Source organism: Mustela erminea, chromosome 15 (assembly GCF_009829155.1).
Source record: "Mustela erminea isolate mMusErm1 chromosome 15, mMusErm1.Pri, whole genome shotgun sequence".
NCBI lineage: Eukaryota > Metazoa > Chordata > Mammalia > Carnivora > Mustelidae > Mustela > Mustela erminea.
This window is the reverse complement of record NC_045628.1, coordinates 76,005,964-76,027,341: the sequence shown is the minus strand read 5'-3', so window position 1 is coordinate 76,027,341 and position 21,378 is coordinate 76,005,964. Positions and strand designations below refer to the sequence as shown.

At 41.5% G+C, this 21,378-nt stretch overlaps 1 protein-coding gene across 2 annotated transcripts; it reads right to left on the bottom strand.

The window, feature by feature from the left end:
* Window positions 1-1,458: 1,458 nt before the first annotated feature.
* SLC46A3 (solute carrier family 46 member 3) lies at window positions 1,459-17,988 on the bottom strand. 2 transcript variants are annotated; one of them, XM_032314425.1, is made up of 6 exons: window positions 17,439-17,988; window positions 16,812-17,024; window positions 10,044-10,914; window positions 8,296-8,379; window positions 5,160-5,316; window positions 1,459-1,640 (listed from the first exon to the last, which is right to left on the bottom strand). In XM_032314425.1, the coding sequence occupies exons 2-6, from the start codon at window positions 16,998-17,000 to the stop codon at window positions 1,556-1,558; spliced, it is 1,386 nt and encodes a 461-aa protein (XP_032170316.1). In that variant the 5' UTR covers window positions 17,001-17,024; window positions 17,439-17,988; the 3' UTR covers window positions 1,459-1,555. The 2 variants fall into 2 exon arrangements, with proteins under 2 accessions (XP_032170316.1, XP_032170317.1); XM_032314426.1 differs by lacking the exons at window positions 16,812-17,024; window positions 17,439-17,988 and adding an exon at window positions 11,000-13,728.
* Window positions 17,989-21,378: the final 3,390 nt, after the last annotated feature.

Genomic DNA, 21,378 nt, shown 5'->3' with positions numbered 1-21,378 from the left:
GTCTTGGAAATAAACATTTATAATATTTTACACTGAGTGCTCTTGGTTAGTCCAGCAATCATGATTACCCTACAGGAAAAGGTGTAAGCAGTGCTGTCGAATGGAAAACTCTATCCATGGTCAAGAGAAATTAGGAAGAATCATCTAGTTGTACTTCAAGGCATTTGCATTACTATATATGGTAACTTAAAACATAAAAGACATTGAGGGACTGGTAAAAAAAAACAATTTAAAAAGTGTATAGGCTAGCATATTTTTCAGGCTGGCTTAATGGCTGTGGCATGATACCAGTGGCTACTCTCATGACACATTATTAAAAGTGTCATACGACACATTACTAAATATGGAGTTTTAAATTATTTTTACAAGTAAAAACAAAATTTTGTATTTAGTTCAACAAACATTTATTGAGGAGAAAAATAAAATGAGGAATCAAAGATTGTCCCTGTCCTCAAGGTGCTCATTTCAAGTAGAGAAGACAAATATTAGAAGACAATGGAAGATGCTAGGATGAAGTATACAGAAAGTGCTGTGGGCACCCTGCAGGGATTGGGGGGACTACAGGAGTAGGGAAGAAGTGTCAAGAAGACTATGCAGAGGAAGCAGTGTTTTGGCTGAGAATCAAGTTTCATTGTCCCAAGGGAGGAAGGGCAAATGAACAGCATATAGAAAGACAGAAGGCATGAAAGAATGTGTTTTCAGGGACTAGGGTGGGTCTCAGGATGAGTTTAAGGCAGTAAGAAATGGCTATTCTTTGATAAAAAGTAAGGAATGAATATTGGCTCTGTAATATTAGTTCCTGATTGATTGTTTGCTCAGCTTTTACATTTCTTTATAAACAATTTTTTATGATTTTTTTTCCAGTGACCCCGTGTTACCTATGTAATTATTATCATGCGTGTCGCTGATGAAACATATTAGGGAAAGTGAAAATATGTGTCATTTAAAGTGATTCCATTTTAAGGTTTTTGAATCCATTACATGCTTTCACTGTCAACCTCATGGGCTCTAGAAAACAAAGCATTATCCAAGCAGAGGTACGATTGTACTAGAAATATTTGAATGTTTTATCATTATTTTCCTGTCAGTGAATCATTCATCATAATTTTGAACAGTTAAGCCTTTGAAATCTTCAAGAGGTCACAAACCCATTTTGCAGATGAAGAAACTGAGGTATAGAGTTAGTTCTCCTTCCTTGGTCCCAGCATGAGACTGGAGTATGTCAGGAGATTATTGCTTTTGATTATGTCAAGTTTCTTAATCCCTCTTTATACTGTGAAGTTTCAGTTTCTTTCCTAAATCCAAAAATGGGAAGTGTTTTGAGATTTGTTCTTCTGTCTATGGAAATCTATCACATGATACTCATAGAGTGCTCAAAGTGCATGATACTGTAAGAAGCTAGAGCCAAGAGCTAGTTCTCTCACTGTTCAGCTTAGAAGAAAGGACATGTAACATTGATTAGTCATGAAATATTGATTATGGAACCAGTTTACATTCCTCAGAAGTCAGAGTATATGATGTGTACTTTCAGTTATTTTTTTTTTTTTTATCACAATCATCTCTCTGAAGTGTCTTCACTGGATTCCTCTTCTGTAAGAAGTACATAGCTTCCTTCATTCCAGCTGGTGCATTTGACCACACTGCAAAAGCAAACAAGACATTTTAAAATTGTGATGAAGGCAGTACATAAATAAATAACCTATACTCTATCTTTCCCCTGATTATATGGGTTCCAATAAATTATGCAAATTATATGTAGACGGAACGTAATGGCATTTTGAGTCTAGCTGACTTCACTATGCATAGCATTCTGAAAATAAAAAATATACAGTTTTTTTTCTCTTTCAGGTACCTAAAATGTCCATCTGTCCCATTGTTTATCCTATAGTCCACAAAAAGTAGTTATGACTATAGATATGGCTGAAATTCATATTCAGTACCTGTAACTGAGCTGGGACAAGAAGACATCTAGAATGGGTGACTCAGTTAAGCGACTGACTCTTGGTTGACTTAGGTTGTGATCTTGGTCATGATCGAAGGGTGGTGAGATGGAGCCCTGTGTCGGGCCTTGGTGCTCAGTGCAGAGCCTGCTTAGGATTCTCTCTCCCTGTCCCTCTGTCCTCCCTACCCCTCAAGTAAATAAGTAAAATCTTAAAAAAAAAAAAAAAAAAAAAAAAGAATGTAGTTTTATTTTAAAGATTTTATTTGCGAGAAAGCGTGAGCAGGGGGCTGAACGGGCAAAGGGACAAGGCAACTTCCTGCTGAGTGAGGAGCCTGATGCAGGGCTTGATCTCCTGAGATCATGACTAGAGCTGAAGACAGATGCCCAACTGACTGAGCCACCCAGGCGCCCTGCGTGTCGTTTTATTTTTAAAAATATTGAACAGGGGTGCCTGGGTGGCTCAGTGGGTTAAAGCCTCTGCCTTTGGCTCAGGTCATGATCCTGGGGTTCTGGGATCGAGCTCCGCATCGGGCTCTCTGCTCAGCAGGGAGCCTGCTTCCCCCTCTCTCTCTGCCTGCTTCTCTGCCTACTTGTGATCTCTGTCTGTCAAATAAATAAATAAAATCTTAAAAAAATATATTGAACAGTATTGGGTTAAAAAAAATCTCAGAAGACCATCTACATTTACATTAGAAACAGTATTAAAAGGATAACTATCTTTTAGCTAGCTGCATATGTGTTCATAACAGATACATATAAATATATGAAGAATAAAATTAAAATTACCCATTTTTCTACTCCCCAATTCTTACTAAAGTTTTTTCATGCTATGAATGCACCATCATTTATTTAATCATTCTCATTTTGGTCATTAAAAAAAATTTTTTTTGTCTTAATGAACATCTTTACACCAGTTGACGCTGGCACAATGCAGGGGTTGGGGTGACCATGCAGTTCATATCACTGTTGACTCCCTAAAAACTTAACTACTAATAGCCTACTATTGACTGGGAGCTTTACCAGTAACATAATGCAGTCTATTAACATGTATTTGGTATGTCTATATATATACATATATGATATGTCTCTCTCTCTATATATATGTAGTAATACATATAACATATATATATTGCTGTATTTTTATAATATTATTTTTATAATAATATTTTTATAATGTTATTAAGAAAATTGTAAGAGAAAAATCCATTACAGTACTATATATGTTGAAAAAAATCTGCATGTCAAGTGAATCCATGCAGTTCAGACCTGCATTGTTGTTCAGGGGTCAACTGTATATAAGTTTTTGACATTGCTGACCATTCCCTTAGGATATGTTTCTAAAAGGAATCACTGGGTCAAATACTTTGAACTTTTAAAAAAGCTTTTGATATACATTTATGAATTGCCTTCCAAAAATGATAGTGCCAAATAATACCACTACCAGCAATGTGTAAGATTGTCTCATTGTGTACTCATTAGCACAACAAGTATTTTAAATTTTGCCAGTTCAATAGGTGAATAGTCTTTTTTTTAAAAAGATACCTAGTAAAAATAACTTTTCATCAAAATTACAGAGGAATTGTAAATACTATTATACTCTTACACAGATCTAGGGGTCAAAATTCAGTAGAGATAATACATATTGCGGTCCTACTATGAGTAAATGTAGGGCAGTCCTTTAAGGAGTTCACAGTCTTGGCAGAATATGTAAGGCCTGAGTACATTGGTACTTTTCACCCTTATTCACCCCACCCCAGCCCACCCCAGTGCTCAGGAGAAAGCAGAGATGCCTTTTGTGCCCCACTTGCTACTGACTCCCATCACTGCACTATGCTCTTAGCCAAGTGGAATGGGCAAAGCCCAGCGAAGAAAAGGTAGTGTACTCTCAGCTCAATGTGCTGGCCCCACAGAATGTGCTGACTCTGATGCCTGGGCATTTTAGCAAACACTTAACCTAGTTAGATCATACTTCTCATTAACCAAAAGGCAAAGGGAGATATAAGTATTTCTCTTACGTGTATGACTTTGGTCTTCTTATTCTGTGTACTATTCACAAATAGAATTTAGTATTTTGTATTTATTTGGGTATTTACCTTTAAAAAGGGATCATTAAATAAGCCAACTCTCTAGAAAGAAAATTCCTGATATTCAGTGTACACTACTTGCTCTTGTCATCAACCCAAGACTTCATATTAAAGTCTGTCTTATAGTAATCTTTGACCCTCAGAGGATATTATACTCTAGGAAATCATAGTTTGAATCTTTCTCTCTCTATATATACATGTATGTATTCTTCATTGCTAATTTAATCAGTTGTTCATATTTAAAGAGATGGGGTAGCTATTTATAGTTTGACCCAGTCTTTCTTTCTCCTAGTTCTGGTCAGCCTTGTCATTTGTCTCTTTCTTCTTAGGTTTCCAACATTATCAATAGATGTCTTCATGTCTAAAAGTTATTGAGAAAAGTACATTCTGAGGTAAAACTTTGTTAAAAAGAAAACCACAGGCCCAAAATGGCATCAGGTAGGCCAAGTTACCAAACCTGGACTGAAAATGTAACTTAACTGCAGTTCCAGCCTCTCCCAGAAGCAGAATCTTCACGACTCAGGCAAGAGTTTTCTGATCAGTACCAGTGGCCCTGCCATATAAGCCCTTTCCATCCCCCAGAGGAAGACAGGGTCATCCACCCGATAAGACCCCCTGCTCTTCTCCTTAAGGGAAGGTGACTTTGCCTGAAACAATTGTTTCTGCTCTTTGGCTAATAACTTCTTGATCCACCCTCCATTCTGTGAAAACCTTCTGCTCAGCACAGCTCTGCAGAGCTCCCCTCTGCTTGCTAAATGGGATGCTGCCTAATTCATCAATCAATTAGTAGAGCCAATTAGATCTTTAAAAGTCACTCAGTTGAGGAGTGCCTGGCTGGCTCAGTTGGTTAAGCATCCAACCCTTGTTCTTGCTCGGGTCATGATCTCAGGGTTGTGAGAGTCAGCCCCACATCTGGCTCCACGTTGAGCATGGAACCTGCTTAAGGCTCTGTCTCCCTCTGGCCCTCCCCATCCACTCACTCTTTCTCTAAAACAAAAATAAATTAAAAAAAAAAAAAAGTTACTCAGTTGAATTTTGTTTTTTAACAACTTTAACAGTTTATGTAATTTGAGGTTAGGGAATTCACTTAATCTGCCTATCCTTTGATAAAATGATTAGAAATAATTACATACCATAGACTGATGGCTGGAATTAGTAACAGAACAGCAGACAGCAGAAAGGTGAAGCCTGGGTACCAAGCAACGGTGGCTGAATAAATTCCATTAAAAGTAGAAACTGCAGCAACTCCACCAAGTGTTTCCAAGAAAGCAATGCAAGCAAACAGGGTGCCTGTTTGGAGTTGGGGTGTGGAGGGAGAAAAGGAAATGACTGAGTAACAAAACAATAAACAAAACGAGGGAGAAATTGTTCCTCCTTGGGGCACCTGGGTGGCTCAGTGGGTTAAAGCCTCTGTCTTTGGCTCAGGTCATGATCCCAGGGTCCTGGGATTGAGCCCCACATTGGGCTCTCTGCTCAGCAGGGGCCTGCATCCTCTCTCTCAGCCTCTCTCTCTGCCTACTTGTGATCTCTGACTGTCAGATAAATAAAACCTTAAAAAAAAAAAAAAAAGAAAAAAAATGTTCCTCCTTGAAGAAAGCAAACGTGGGGCACTGCTTGGGGAGCTAAAGCTATACTTTCTAAATCTCCGAGAAGCCGGTAACCATTTTGCAGGTGAAGAAACTGAGGTCACCAGTACTCCTTGACCTAATATGAGGATGTGAGGATATTGAAAACACAACAGTTTGGAGTCAGTAGGGCATAGTTAAGAGGCAACAGCAGCTGACCCATTTGAAATCCACAGTCTCCTCTCCCTACACAGCCGCACACATAGCCACAGCTACCATTGTTCGTCAAGATTATCTCCCACTCTATCCCTAAGCTGGGGACATCTGTGACACGCTCCATATAGATATGCTCAGGTGGCTCCCACCAGCAAAGGTCCCACCCTGGGGCCTTTTGAAAGTTAAAGCAATTCTTTTCATCTGCTTCTCAGATCTGGCAAAAGTGACAGCTGCAGAGAAAGACAGATGATTGCATATAGGTTCTGCAGTTTGAATTTGAGCCCTCCCCTGAAAGTGACAACAAATCCAGTCCACAAGATTCCTCTGCATGACTCTTTAAGTAAGTTTCTGTGTTCTCATTATGCCATGGTTTGATGCTGCGTGATTCTTTTCTGCCTTCCCTGCTTGAAACCGCCTCCATTCAGAAGTGGCTGGCAAGACTGAGTGGGGAGACTGCTGCTGTCTGTCACGCTTGCTCTTCCCACGTTTGGGAGAGGGCAGTAGGCCCTGGAACATTATTCGAGAAGCACAATGTGGCTGCATGGTTAGTCCAGGCTCATAATCATGGAAAAGGGCTCATTCATTCTACCGATTTTTAGTTTTGTCTGGAATCCAAGACCACATTGACCAAGCAATTAAACCTCTAGACAGGATATACCTTTCTTCCTCTTTGTGAAATTTAGCATCACCAGATACAAAGTTCTGTGACAGTTTTCCACTCTTCATGATGTCCCCAGGATACGTTCCTGTGGAGCTTCTGCAGGCTCTTGGATTAAGCCATTGTGCTTCTTCCTCACTTTGCCAAGTTTACTTCTCCATGGTAAATGGTAATGTATTTTTCTTACAAACAATGCAAATCACGTAAATACTTGTATTTGATTGGACAGAGAAGGGAAAGGCAAGCTTGAGGATCACCTTTCATAACTGGATTATGGTTCATATGTCTATGTTCTCATTTTCCCCCTGGTCTTAGTCTAGTAGCTGTGCTGTGTGTTGATTTTTATCTGTTTAAGCTTTTTTTTACCCTAGTATATATTCTCATAGGTTGTTTCTCATTCTTCATTGAATGACAGGTCACATGTTCAAAAAACATAAACATAGCTCTGAAGAATACTGTATTTTCATATATGTGTCTTCTTTTAACTAAAACGAAAGCTCTGTTCATGTCAAGTGTGCATCTACTGTGTTTACTGTTGTACACAGCAGTAAACAATCTGTCCTGGCACATGGTAGATCTATTTAATCCATATTTGTCAAGTGAATGAATAAAAGCTTAATTCAAGAGCCCAGTTACCAATCAGCAAGTAGCATAAAGACAATACTATCTCCATGTTTTATGATAAGACATGAAGTTCAGTTTAATTGGGAGGAAATACTCCTCCCTATCTAACTGTGTTATTATTTTCTTATATTTCTGATCCCTTGCTACAGCTAGGCACAGTGCCATGGAAGACAGACTGGATTGTTCTAGTCCTATTATGCAATGGCTTAAATCCATTCTTGACAGAAGTTGGTCATGCGGTATGTCTGTCTGGCATAAACAGCCACACTATTACAAAGTAGGGTTTGCTTGTTGCTTAACTTCTACAAGCAGTTCAACTTGTCTAACAGTCGCCATAGATAAACTGGATTAAATAATAAGTGCAGGTTAGTTTATTTTAAAAAATTCAATAGACTTCTAAAGTCAAGTCTGTTTTTATGGTGTTCCAATTTATAATCACAAGGAGTGTGCAGCTAGTGACCAGATAAGAGGTCATCTGGGGTGGCTTTAGCTGGGAGCTTCACAGCTGTACAGAGCACAGAGACTGCAAAATAATTACCCAAATCTAGTTTTCTCTCCTTTCTTATTCAAGGTAATAGGGATAGTGAAAGGCTAGTGAAACCCTATGCAGTATTTCCCCTCTCTGATTACTTGAAAGTGTATAACATTTCACGAAAATATCCCATTTTGAGGAGCGCCTAGGTGGCTCAGTGGGTTAAGCCTTTGCCTTCAATCCAGGTCATAATCTCACAGGGTCCTGGGATTGAGCAAACCCATAGAGGCAAACCCTATGGTCTAAAGGGGGAGCACAATGGGGTCACTCCACCTTTAGGCAAAAGAGTCAGGAAGAACACCATCCAGGCCCTCACGGACATGAACCCAGAGCTATCTGGCTGAGAATTACAGGGGTCCTGGTACCCAAAACGTAGTCTAGAAGGGGTAGGTATGGTGGGCTCCCAGTCAGCATCTGCCTAGCTCTGAGCACTCCTCTCTTCTTGGGGCAGGGTCTGGCCACAGCAAGCCCTCCAAAGCAGGAGACCTGGGCCAGGGGCAGCCTTGCCTTAATATAAACCTCTTCCAAACACAGAACTTACCACTTAGTTCTAAAGAAGTTCTGAGCAGGAAAAGGGCTGTAGAATATTCTGAAGAACCAAACAAAGGTCATATATAGATTTGAGTCGGTACAGATTGTAAATTCATGATTTTCCTTCGGCAGATTAAACTCACCTTGTTCAGTGGAACGAACTGCTTTCGATACCATGGAGCGTAGAACAGAGAGTGGCACGATAGTGAAAAGGAACGGCAGCCTCACTGTAAGAGAAATGGTGGGAAATCACAGGCTAAATCCAAAAACCTGTGGTCAATTTTCAATGTGAAATGTTTTCTCTCTAAGCATCCTAACTCACTGCACCTAAGGACTGAAGTAACTAATTACAGACTTCTGTTTAATGAATACACAGGTAGCCTGTAGACAGACCAGTTCAAGTTTTGTTTACCCTCTTATTTCAGTGCTCAGAACAAGAGTTCAGGGAGGTTTGAGGTCCAAATCTATATAATCTGCCAGCTGGGACTGATCTACTATTTCCCTGATTATTGTAGCAAACTCTCATTTAGCGAGGTGTGACTTAGTTTTTCACATTAGTTTTCTGTTTCTCCTTTTTCAGACTTGGCATTCCTCCACATTCTTTTATTAGTTTGATGCACGTATTGATAAATTTGTTCTTTATCTTTCTGCTTCTTCATCTTTATGTGGAATAATTTCATGAACACAGATTGCTTCTCCTCCTACCTTATGGGCCCCTAATAGTCAATAATATCTCTAGTTATATGCTAAAATAGCAATATATTATTTTTGCTGATGACTCTATAATTTTCAATGTGCTTTCACATAGATCAACTTACTTGGTCTTGGAAACTCTAAGGGAGACAGGGAGAACTGACATTTACTGAATACAAGGCATTGTGCTAAGTGTTTTATAGTGATCTCTTCTAATATTCATTATAACCTGGTGAATTCTGTGTTACTGTGCCCATATTACAGATGAGTAAATGAGGGCCTGGAGTAGTTAAGTAACTTGCCCAGATCACCTGGTACTATAAATGGATATTAAGCCCAATTCTCTTTGGTCACCCTGCTTCCCTGCAAGGTAGTCAGAGGTTGATAGTGCCTTTGTAGAAAAAGATGGAATTGGACCTTTCTCTACGTCCCACTTTATAGATCCCCTAGTTCTTTCAAATGCAGCATCTCACTCAAGGCCTACAGAGGCCACTTCTGGAACAGTTAGTTAAGGAAGAAGCCTAATTTGGCAAAAAGGGATTTATCAAAAGCCAATTCATGAAAGGATCAATTTGCAAAATCTTGTCTTTAAAGAATTTTCTTGAATATATTCAATACACATGAATTTTACAAATCTTTTGAATCTACTTTAGATAATGCTTTTTCAAATTTTTATGGAAAGTAGCTTTTTTAGCAGCTTTTTTTTTTTTTTAAGAGAGGGAGAGGGGCGGGTGTGGGGAGGGAGAGAGAGAATTTCAAGCAGACTCCCTGCTTAGCGGACAAGCGGACAGCCTGATGCTGGGCTCCATCTCATGAATCTGAGATCATGACCTGGGCCAAAGTCAAGAGTTGGATGCTTAACCATCTGAGCCGCCCAAGTGCCCCAACCTTCAGCATTTCAAGAAATATTCAAGTTGGCGAAAGCTCTTTTAAAGAATTGACTCACAAGAAGAATGTTCCTCAAAAACAATTTTTTGGCAAGTATGCAAATTTGGGAAATTGTGGTTATTCAGTGAATTGCTTTTTTAAAAAGCAAATTGGCTTTCACTTTCAGGCAAAGTGGCTTTTAACAAAATGCCTTACTTGAACTAGAATGTGTTAGAGAATTTTATATTGAAAGTGTATCACCCAACAGATTAAATTCATTTGGTATAAACATAAATACATGGTAAGTTCTAAGGCTACATTTGTGACTTACCTAGAAACATCATCAGCGTTGTTTTGGCAAAAGCAGTCATAACCATTCCTCCCATGGTGGTAAAGATTCCAATGAAGGTCATGTGGATGTCTTCCATACAGTAAGAAAAAAGCCATATTCCTAGGAAACTACTAAAAAATGTGACGCTACCCAAAGCTGATCCATAACCTATAAAAACTTCATTCCAGCAGAGTGGTGAATCCAATTCATAAAGGATAAAGATGGGGGAAACGCCAATTACCACAAAAAAGTAAGTCATCATTGTAAAAAGTAACAAACAGAGAAAATACCGTCGCTTACCGGAAGCATTTTTAAAAAGCATGGAAGTTCGGTAAAATAGGTTTTTAAAGCCTTCGCTACATGACATGGAAACATTCTGAGATGAAGATTCTTTCACTGAATCACCAAGAAAAAATGAAATGTAAATCAAGTTAACAGTAAGAGCCATAGCAATGATTAAAAAGGACCACACGAAACCCAATTCTCTGATAAAATACCCAGAAGACAGTCCTGTCAATCCAGTGACAAGTCCAAGTATGAAGTCGATTATAGCTATTCGAATTGTTCTTTGTTTCTGTTCTGTACATTGATCAACTATGTAGGCAAAACAGGCTCCTAAAAATGTGGTATAATTGCCACAAAGGGCACCAATGAAGGTAGATGCAATCAGAAGCTGGAATGGAAAAGCAAAATAGGAAAGCAAACAGAGCCAAATACTGGTTGCGAGAGCACCAACAGAAGACAAAATCAAAGGGAATTTTCGTCCTCGATGATCACTATGAGACAGAAGTATGAACGTAGACACCAGACCAGGAAGTAATCCACTTATGTCCATCTGCAGATTGAAAAGAGACACTTTCTTCTGAACTTCCTGCAAAGAGACAAAAAAGAAGACGATGTGTTTACAGAAATATAGACAAATTCACAGAAATATTCCAGTGCATATTTTTCTTTACCTTTCTAGTAGGTCACCAATAAGGAACGTGGGTTTGATACAGCCTGAATCTTCATCCAGTTCACAAAGCAAATATCAAGAGGCAGTACAGTAATCAAAGCTCAGGTGTCATATGCAAGTACCATGGTGGGGACTTGAACTCACAAACAGAAAATTGTGTACTGGTGTGTGTCTGTCTTATATAGAGATCCACAGACCTAATACATCCAGAACTAGTCATATAATGATTTTTCTGTCTTCTCTAAACAGCTTAGCACTGAGATCATGCCCACTGCTGAAAGCAAGAACAATACCCTTTCCTGTGATAGATTTTTCTGTCTACTTAAAGGCGAATGAGTGTCACATATAAATATCATATTTGATAGACCTTTATTTAGGAAGCACTCGGTTGCTTTGTTCTTATGTGTATCCACAAATAAGTTTCTTCTAATCTATTTCTTTACTGACTAAAAAATAAGATAAAACCCAAAGAGCAGCTTTGCACTGACTAAAGATGGTAGCATGCCATGACCGAACTGAGGAGTAAAATAAACCTGACTCTGCCAAAGACCAAAGCCACCAGCTACACACACAGACTGAAAGACATTATAATCATTATGCTAGTTATTTGGTGGGAAGAGTTTTGGGTGGTTTAAAAGCATGTCCTGTTTGCCACTTTTCTCTGTATCTTCCAAATTTTATATAAAGAGTATGTCATTTTTCTACTAGGGATTACTAAACTCATTTTTAAAAATAGATTCATGTAATATTTAGAAAGCACCCTAAAATAGCTGATGAACCACAAAGATATCAAATACTGAAATTAATTTTTTTTTTTTTTTAAAAGAGTGAGCCTGCGTTTATTTTTATATAGTCAAACAATGCAAGCAATTTCATATGGTCAGGGAATGTTCTGTCACTCAGACTCAAAACTTCAGTCATCATTGTTTCTAGCCTTTCCCTTCAACCAGGGCCACCAACACCCAGTGCTTCTCATGTCCTTTACCTCTTCACAGTCTGAGAGCTGCCCCTGGGAGGACAGGGTTTATAGTTTACACCTGGACTGCCCCAGCATCTAGCTGGCTCTCTCCTCAGTGCAGTTTATGATGCCAGCCTCCTCACTTCGCACATCATACACGCTAATGGTGGGAGCGTCTTGCCAAAACACACCAGCAGCATGTCTCTGAGCTGCTCAGCCCACAGCCTGCTGGAGAAAGTTCACATTCCTCGTCTGTTACGTGAGACCACCGAAATGCAGTCCAACCCCACTCTTTTGCATTATCTCCACTCACTCCCCCAGTACCCTATGTTACAGGCATAGTCCATAGTCAAGTCCCACTCAGATTTCCCTGAAATGCCCAAACAGATGTAATCTCTCCTTCTGTTGAACCTTCTCGGATGGCAATTACCGTTTCCCAGTTACACTCTTTGGTGTAAGGATTAAGAGCTCTGGAGTCAGATCAATCTAGATTCAGATGTCATCAGTTCTTCACATAGATCACATTAGAGTGATCCTTAAAAACAATCAGCCCATGTCACTCCTCTGCTCAAAATCCCCCAGTGGCTTTCCTTATGCAAAAATAAATCCGAATTCCTTGCCATGGTGTGGGTGGCCAGCATCATGACTTCTCTGATTTCATCTCCACTTCCTCGCTCCCCTGAGCCACGTGCCATCCCTCAAACCTCCCATGCTATTCGCCTTTGTGCCTGCTGTTCCCTCTGCCTGCTGGTCACACAGCTCACTTCTTCAATTCAAATGCCACCTCCTCAGAAGCCTTCTGACTAATCACACAATTCAGAGCAACCACACTAACCCTCACCCAGCGCTCTGTGAGCTTGTCTGGCTATATTTTCTTTAGAGACTTGCCACCCCTCAACAGGATGGATTCCTTTGATTGAACTGCACACTGGGTGCCCTTTCCACTACAATCTAAGCTCCAGGAGGGCTGGAACCCTGTCTTCTTCACCACAGTATCACCATTCCAACAACAGTGCTTCACAGAGCGCGCCCTAGATACTAGGTGCATGGATACATGAATAAGCAAGTAAAATGGGCCTTGCGATTCGCTAGCTGTGTGTGATCTTGACCAAATCATTCATCCCGATAGCTTCATCTGACAAGAGGGGTAGCCAGAGTCCCTATCTTGCAGGCTCTCCTGAGAGTTACACTTCGAGTCACTCTGTCAATATAAGGCACATGGCCCAGATCTGTTGCACATTAGTGCTTCATCAACTTCGACTGTTTTCATTTTTACTAGGTCAGGCTTCCTGAGCACATCTCTGTGTCTATGGATATAAAAGCCAGCAAGTAAATACTTACTGAATAAAGAAGTAAATGAAACGGTTATCTTTTAATCAACTTGTCAATAAGATGTTCCAGTTTGGGATTCCTCCTCCCATTTCCACCCCTCCCCCACATCCTGGCTTCTGTCTCCTGTGTGCAAACTATACCTCTTACACTCTGGAGAACAATAATTATATATTAGATAAGGGTAGATGAGAGAAATCAGAGTAAGAAGTGCTATTTCCTGTCAAGATTGAACGGAATGACAAGATAGAGACAGGTATAACTTAAGGAAAGGAGTATCAGTTTTAAAAAGTCACAATTTCATAGGCTAAAATGTGTAATTACAATTAGGTAGAAAATAGTCCCTATCTGCTGGTAATAAGGGATAGTGTTATTTATTAAAAGGTTTATAAATAGGGGTGCCTGGGTGGCTCTGTGGGTTAAAGCCTCTGCCTTCGGCTCATGTCATGATCCCAGGGTCCTGGGATTGAGCCCCGCATCAGGCTCTCTGCTCAGCGGGGAGCCTGCTTCCTCTTCTCTCTCTGCCTGCTTCTCTGCCTACTTGTGATCTCTATCTGTCAAATAAATAAATAAAATCTTTGAAAAAAATTCTTAAAAAAAAAAAAGGTTTATAAATAAATTACTGAACAAGAACAACTTCATGATCTGGTTAATGCCAACTTGTCCCCTCAAACAGCAGGGTCCCTATCTTGAGAGTACCTGAAGGGAACAGACCACAATGGTCAGTTTAATACCTCAAAACCAGTCAGTTAATCTGGGAAGGGGCTTAAAATTTCCTTCCTCTGCAAAAGTCAACAAACATGCCTAGAATCCCTACCTCTTCTCCCTCAGCCAAGAATTTCCTTCCCAGAGACTTGCCATTTTGTTAAGACATCCTTTAGAGACTAATCTTACCCAAGAGAAGTATGTGGGTGTACTTTATAGTCGCAAGACTCAGAAAACTCAAAGTTTTGAAAAATAGATTAGATCAATATTTATAGGGACATGTATGTGTGTGAGTATATCTATCTATCTATCTATATCTCATTCCCAATGGATTGAAAAATAAAACTTCTATTCATACAGACTTTCAAAATGTTAAGTGAAATAGCCCAGTTTATTCTTCATATCTGAACCCTGAAATGTATATTATTATCTTGCATTCCAATACATGTGCCCATGTGTATATTTGTTTTATAGAAGGATAAATAAATAACAGTATAACAGTAAGAAGTTCAATACATTATTGTGTTATGCACTCTTCTTATAAGTAATTGGTCTTTTGGGGGAGTGGCAAAGAAAAACCTGAACCCCCCCCAAAATCATTTATTTTATTAGGGCCTGACCCTATATTATGAAATTTTGTTTTTAGGGTTATAAGAACAGTTCTCAAACTCCTATACTTCTTTTAGTCAGCAAGTGGTCAGCACCCACCAAGGAGAGCTGGGAATTGAGAAGGACACTCATAAAACAGGGAGCATTTGTCCTTGGATTTAAAGGTAAAAGAATAACCTTTTCTTTTTTTAAGCTTTTATTAATTTGAGAGAGAGAGAACACAAGTGGGGGGCAGAGGGAGAGGGAGAAGCAGACTTCCCGCTGAGCAAGGGCTGGATCCCAGGACCCTGAGATCATGACCTGAGCCCAAAGCAGATGCTTAACTAACCGAGCCACCCAGCCGCCTGAGGTAAGAGAATATTCTTATACTGAGCAGGAGCAGAGTCCAGAAAAGAGGCCAGAAGGAACTGCTGAAGGTGATGGTGGTGCCTCCTGGGAAGCAGAAGTGTTCCTCCTTCCTGAGGAGCTAATGGTGAGTGGCCCACCTGACCTGTCTTGGTTATGGGTGGAGACGGTGGTGCTTTCTAGTTCCCCAGTCTAAGAAAAAGCACTTGTAGCTCTAGAGCACTGACTTTAAGGGAGGGGATCTAGAGCAGTATGTTCTCTTGAATACTAGCCTAATTAAAAAACAATTAATAAAATAACAATCAACTTAAACGTTCAGCAAAAATCTTTAAGATGAGACCACTGCTCTGGGCTGTGGGGGGGCTCTCAGCAACTAGGTAAGGCCAGCAGGGCCCAATAGTCATGTGACCTGCACAGTCACAGAGGCCACCAAGGTGACTGAACCACAGCCTGTCTCCCTTTACTCTAGGAGGGCAAGGATGGGAGATTTTTTCCAGACATTCATGTCCTCTTCCCCTTTGTCCCTCCCATTGCTCCTGGGTATCTGTTGAAGGAAAGCACAGAATGCAATATAGAAACTGATGAGACTTTTGAACCTTTTCACTCCCTGGGAATGATAAACATTCTTGAAGTCAGGAGACAAAACCATGAGGTAAGACCCTTGGCCCTTCTATTTCTATGACCTCACTTTAGGCCAGAACCTTGATGTCTGCATGGCTTCCCAGTAATTATCAGTTCCAAGAAAATTTCTCCCATGGAAAAGAGAAAATGAGGAACAGCAGAAGCTGTGCCAAACAGCCAGGCCTCAGTCCAGTGAGGTTATACCTGACACCTTGGGGAACACCTCCGGAAATGCTAGAGCCTTCCTTCTAGGCCCTTTGCCACTTTTTCCAGGCCTCAGACTCACCTTCCAGTCACACCTGAATTCTCTTCTGCTGAGGAGAAAATCTTGGGGCCAGCTGGCAGGTGATCTGAATTCCCTTAAATTCTTGTTCTTTGATTTGGGAAGGCTCTCTTTTGCCATTACTAAATATCCTCTAGGGGAACAGTTCAACGTTTGTAAGTGTGGTTTGCTTTTAAGGCTTTCTGGGCTGGGGGGGAAATTCCAAATCTGAATGCATCACCTTTGCATCTGGACACTGGCAGACTTTGATAAAAACTGTCTGAGGGAGCAGGAGAATGGCGATGTACCTCCTGTTTTAAATAAAAATTTGGGGGAGGAGGCTAGAGAGACAGAAGGAAAGGCTCTGTAATGTCTGGCTAAACATTTTCAGTACCCTCAGCACCAAAGTGAGTGCTCTCCTCCACAGATAACCTTGTCCTCAACATTTGAGAGTCAGAGCTGATCTGGTAAGAGTAAATGAGGAATGACATATGCTGCCTTCTGACCAGCCCATGATGGACACTGGCCCCAGGGCCCACAGTGCTCAGTGATAGGCTACATTCCGAGGGTCATTGAAAACTGGGTCATGTAAAGAGGAAAGGCAGAAGCACCCTGTTTGACTCCACTGAGGCCACCCAGTATTCCTTCCAGCTGGCCTTGGTCCAACCTTCAGGCTTTTCGGGGGCTGGGGGGGGGTGGTGGAGGGAGAAAGGGGACAGCCACTGGGGAGATGAGATTAGGATGAAATTTTCTCAGAAAACAGCCAATGTCACAGAAGAAGGGGGTTTTACTTAGGAGAAGCAGATCCAAGGTGTCATGAAACTTCAAACAGGAGAACTGAATAAAGGTTCTTGACTTGGGATTTTAGAGTTTTGAGATGACTCTTGAGAGATCAACGAATGATGAGCACAATGCCTTCTTTCACTGAAAACCCCATTACACATTCCCCTTTTATTACACTTCAGGGATAGCTTAATTTCTTACCTCCTGGAATGCGAAAATGGGGCTGCTTTTGTTTTTTCCACACTCAGAAGTATTGCTATCAGATACAAAACTGTAGTTGCCTGTATCTTCCCATATTCTCCTATACACATACTGTGTTGTCAGTGGAGAGGTCAAAGTCATAGCAAATGCACTAAGGCAAATGGCAGGTTCTACAAAGAAAATCTTCATATTGCCTGGGTAGGTAGCTGAATTCTATGAAAAAGAACGGGGATGTTAGAGGAATTTTGTGGAGTAAACAGGCAAACTAGGGAGTAGAAAGCAGTAAGCACTTCCTAAGAGATTAATTTTTACTTTGGAATAGGGTAGCAGTAAACCTCAGACTGTCGTACTTACTATTTTTAAGAGTTAGGACCTTTTAGGACTCATGCCACCTTAAAATAGTTTTAATAAGTTGTCACTCATTTTCGTTTGGAATAATCTCACTACAGTCCCCACACTGTATACTGCCAGCCGGTTTTCATAAGGGAAACAGCGAGGTTCCTCTGAGATCACGACAGTTGCGCAACTGTTATTGTTATTTTGCGGCTCGTTAACAGGACAGGAAGGGGGCCTTTAAAAAGCAGCTCTCAATCGTAAAGGGATTTTTTTTCTCTCGTTTAAACTCACCCCACGGTTACAGTCTTCCTGCCAGGTTAGAAGCAGGTCCGGTCATTTTGGGGGCCGGGCTCTCGGGGGGGCTGTCTTCTCTTTGGGGGGTGTTCTGTGCTCCCAGGGCACCCCCCAGCAGCAAATGCTCCCGAGGCCGAGGCAGCCCGGGACGCCCCGGGGACACTGACCGCCGTCTGGGTGGGGCGCCGGATCGGCACCGCCGCGCAGGGACGGGGAGGGGAATTTCCGTTGAATTCGACCAAATGCACCTGTCGGGGAAACTCAAGCTCACATTCTAAAGCAAACCACTGAAAGCGCACTCCTGCGTCCAGAGTGGCCTCGGCGACAGTTCTCTGCGCAGCCGTCGCTCAGCTCCTCGGTGGCCCTGCGGACTCGGTCCCAGGGAGCTGCGGGAGGCACCGGCGGCTGCTCTGCGCCGTCCGTAGTCTGTCCGGGGGCCGGCGGGTGGGTCTGTGGGTCCACAGCCGGTCCTGTGCGCGGTAAAGACTTGCCCCCGCCCGCCGACCACCACCGCCCGCCGTGAAGGCGGGGCCGCTGGGGTGCCGGCGTTGCCGCCGGCGTTGCTGTCACTGTCCCGCCAGGCTCTCCTGCTATTGGGCCCCGTGACTGGCGCCCTCGCGGGGATTGGTCCGCTCAACGTCACTCTCGTGAGCCCGCCCCCAGAAGCCCAGGCTGATCCTGGGTCTCCAGGCTGCCGGCTCCCGGCTGCTGGCACCTGGGCAGCTCCAGCGGCTCCCTGCAGGGCTCTGCAATGGGAAAACGTCTCTGGGCCGGGATATCGTTTTTCACATAGACCAGTTGCAAAAGTAACAAGTTTGGGGTGCAGTTCCCCGTAGCATCCGGGTCGCAGGGCAAGTACCCTAAGAAACGCCGAAGATGGGGAGCTTCCATGGAGGGTGGGGGAAAGAGAGTGCTCCTCGCAAAGGGTCTGAAATATGGTCTCTGGCTCTTCCGGGTGGTGTGAGCTGGCGCAAATTATTTCATGTCCTTGGACCTCCATTTCTTTATCAAGTGGGCGTCACAATCCCACACCTAATGAGGGTTTCTGATGAAACCCTCAACATGTGTGTGTACAGCATAGCCCTGGAGCAAAGGAGGGACTGGGCATGTCTTCCAACAAGCCCACCAGAACACACCTGAAGTTCGATTAGTTCTGGTGAGGAGGAGACAGGCATAATGGGGGAACAATGGGGTATCTCAGTAACGGTGTTAGAATTGGTTACGGAATTTGGGCTTGTGCGACTGTGGAAAGCGTTCAAGAAGGCGAAGCCTGGCACTGTATTGGATGCTGTCAAGAACTGGGGATGATTCTATGATTGGGTATCTTTAATCCTTAGTAGGAAGTAGTGAACGCTAGTTGGAGGTTAAAGCCATAACTGATGAAGAAGCAGCTTGTAGTAGACAGTTTGGGTCATTTTTGTAGTTTAAGCAATATTCCTGGTCTGTGTTCAGACAAGATTGTGGAGTGGTTTTGTTTTTTTCTTGACCATGGTGATTGAATGGCTTTGATGTTATTCTCTGAAATCTTTTTTTAGTACACAGAACGTGGTGGTCCGGAGGAGCTCATAGCAACATCAAGGTCAGTATCCAGAGGTCAGAGCTCTCTTCCTTCATGCTAAGTAAATGCTAGTTAAGTCACTAGAATGTTGAGTAGGAAGTCTTAGATTTGAATCCTGATTGCTACTTGTAACTTTGGACCTGCCACTTCTCAGCTTCTTCAAGTGAGCATTTATGAAGCTCTTGTCATGAGTGTGAAACAGGGAGGCATGGGTGTTGGTTGGAGAGAAGGTACACAAAAATGAAGAGGACACAGTTACCTAGGAAGATAGATTATATTTTAAAATTGCAGTACACTGTACTAAGAGCTAAATTAGGGGCACAGTAGAAGTGGGATGGGCAGGGAGAGCAGCCGACTGACCAAGGAGTGTTGGTCCAGAAGGGAGAGGTAGAGATCTGATGACTTTCCAAGATCACAAGAGAGAAGAAATGAAATAACCTATGCAGAAATGCTTTTCAGAATTGTAAAGCACAGCATAATCTCATTCTCCCACTAAAATATCTATTTTTCATGCTAGCCATATCCACTTCCTAATGGTTTTAGCCCACTTAGACCCTCTTGTTGAAATAGGAGGAAAATGACCACTTCAGGTGATTGGCCTATAAAATCAAGCAGGTCAAGGTCATGCCCCAAATCTCAGTATCTTAAAACAGCAAAGGTATATCTCTTGATCTTCCTGTCCATCTTCAGTCACTGGAAAACTTTACTCCTTATCACTTTTACTCATGGACACAGATTGATGAAGCCATCATCTTAACATCATCACTGGCATCAAGGCAGAGAAAACAGAATATGGTGAATCTGATACCAGCTTTTACAGATTTCCCCCTGGAAATGATACATACCACTTCTGCTCACATTTGATTGGCCCAAGCAAGCCACAGGGCCATGTGAAAAAGTGAAAACCTATCATAGACTCAGAAAGAGGAAGTAATGTCAGCAATTAGCTCTAAATGCAGTCCTTGTCCCCAAGGCTGTGATTTCTCATGAAAATCAAGAGAAAGGAAAAGGCATTTAAGAGATACTCTGTCTTATGGGCAGGAACAATTAGCAGTCAATGTACTTCCAGACTTTGCTTTCCCTGCCCTTACACATGGAGAGAGCCAGGCCTTCTTAATTTACTCTCCACTGCGTGATAATTTTCGTTATGTGAGCCTTTTTCCTCCTCCCCCCCAAATAATATAAAGTGCTTGAGTGTGTATTAAGCTAAAAAACCTTTACCAACTCTCAGTTGGAATCTGTCACTCTACTAGGTGCTGAGGATGAAACAAAAAAAGTTAACACACCCTAGTTAATTACCAAAGAAATGCTCATTTATTTTTTAGGAAAGATGAAAATATATGAAAGGAGTAAAAATGATTCAAAACGAAGTCTATGGATATCATCACAGACCAGTAATTGTTATTCACCTACTGCTGTTGTTGCCCCTCATGGGTTCCCACTCAAGCCTTCTTCTCTTAAAGACAGAAATCAAAAATAAGGTCTAGGCATGAAAGGAGGAGTGTCCATGGATTGGGCATAATCTCCCTGGCCGTGTTCTGAAACACAAGTCACCTGGTCTCCAGGAGGATTTTGAATTTTTGTGTTTTCAGTTCAGTGAACCAAAGAAATTTTAATGTAAGCATATTCTGAAATTGACACTTGAAATCATGTGCATTTGTATTTCTGCTTATGATCACATTGGGTCCAACAAGAAGTACGTTAATAATGTCAGACTCAAGAGAAAAGAAGTGAACTAAATATATAAATGATATGCCCAAGCTAAGTAGAGACCAGACTATGTCCTATCATGTTGTTCAAAATGTTTTCATAGTATTCTGGGAAAAAGTGTGGGAGAATTGGGTCATTACCTGATATGTGAATAGATATACTGAACTCAGAAGAACCCATGCTGTACAGCAGTGCCATAGAAAAGTGGCAAAACCAAAACAGAATATTTTAAGTGGAAAGTAGCTTTTTCACTTCTGGTAAAATCAGCAGAGTAAGATGTGATGAAATGACCTTCATTTTACCGATTACTACTTAGCAGGTGATTGTCAGTACTGTGCTGATAAAAGTCTAATTATACAACTCCAAGCACAAATTGTTGAAAGAGAACATAATCCAATCATATAACCTTGATCAATAACATGCCAAAACAGACCTGAATAAGTTTTATATATCCGAGAAATTTATAACCTGACTTCAGTCCTTGGCTTCTTGACCTCTGTTATCTCAGATGCTGTAGAACAAATTCCTTCTTGAAATCTTTTCTCCTTTTGGGGTCCATGACACATTTGTATCTTTCTACCACCCTAAGAGCTTCTTCCAGCTTCCTTGGTGGGCTTGCTTTTCAAACTGTACTATACGTCCAGTTCCTCAGATCTTCTCTGCATTCAT

Bases quoted from the DNA above. Each gene is read 5' to 3' on its own strand.
- SLC46A3 (XM_032314425.1), bottom strand. From the start codon at position 17,000: ATGAAGATTTTCTTTGTAGAACCTGCCATTTGCCTTAGTGCATTTGCT. The intron at 8,380-10,043 runs GTAAGTCACAAA...TTTCTCTTACAG, and splicing joins AACGCTGATGATGTTTCTAG to TGAGGCTGCCGTTCCTTTTC. The intron at 1,641-5,159 runs GTATGTAATTAT...TTGCTTTTGCAG, and splicing joins ATTCCAGCCATCAGTCTATG to TGTGGTCAAATGCACCAGCT.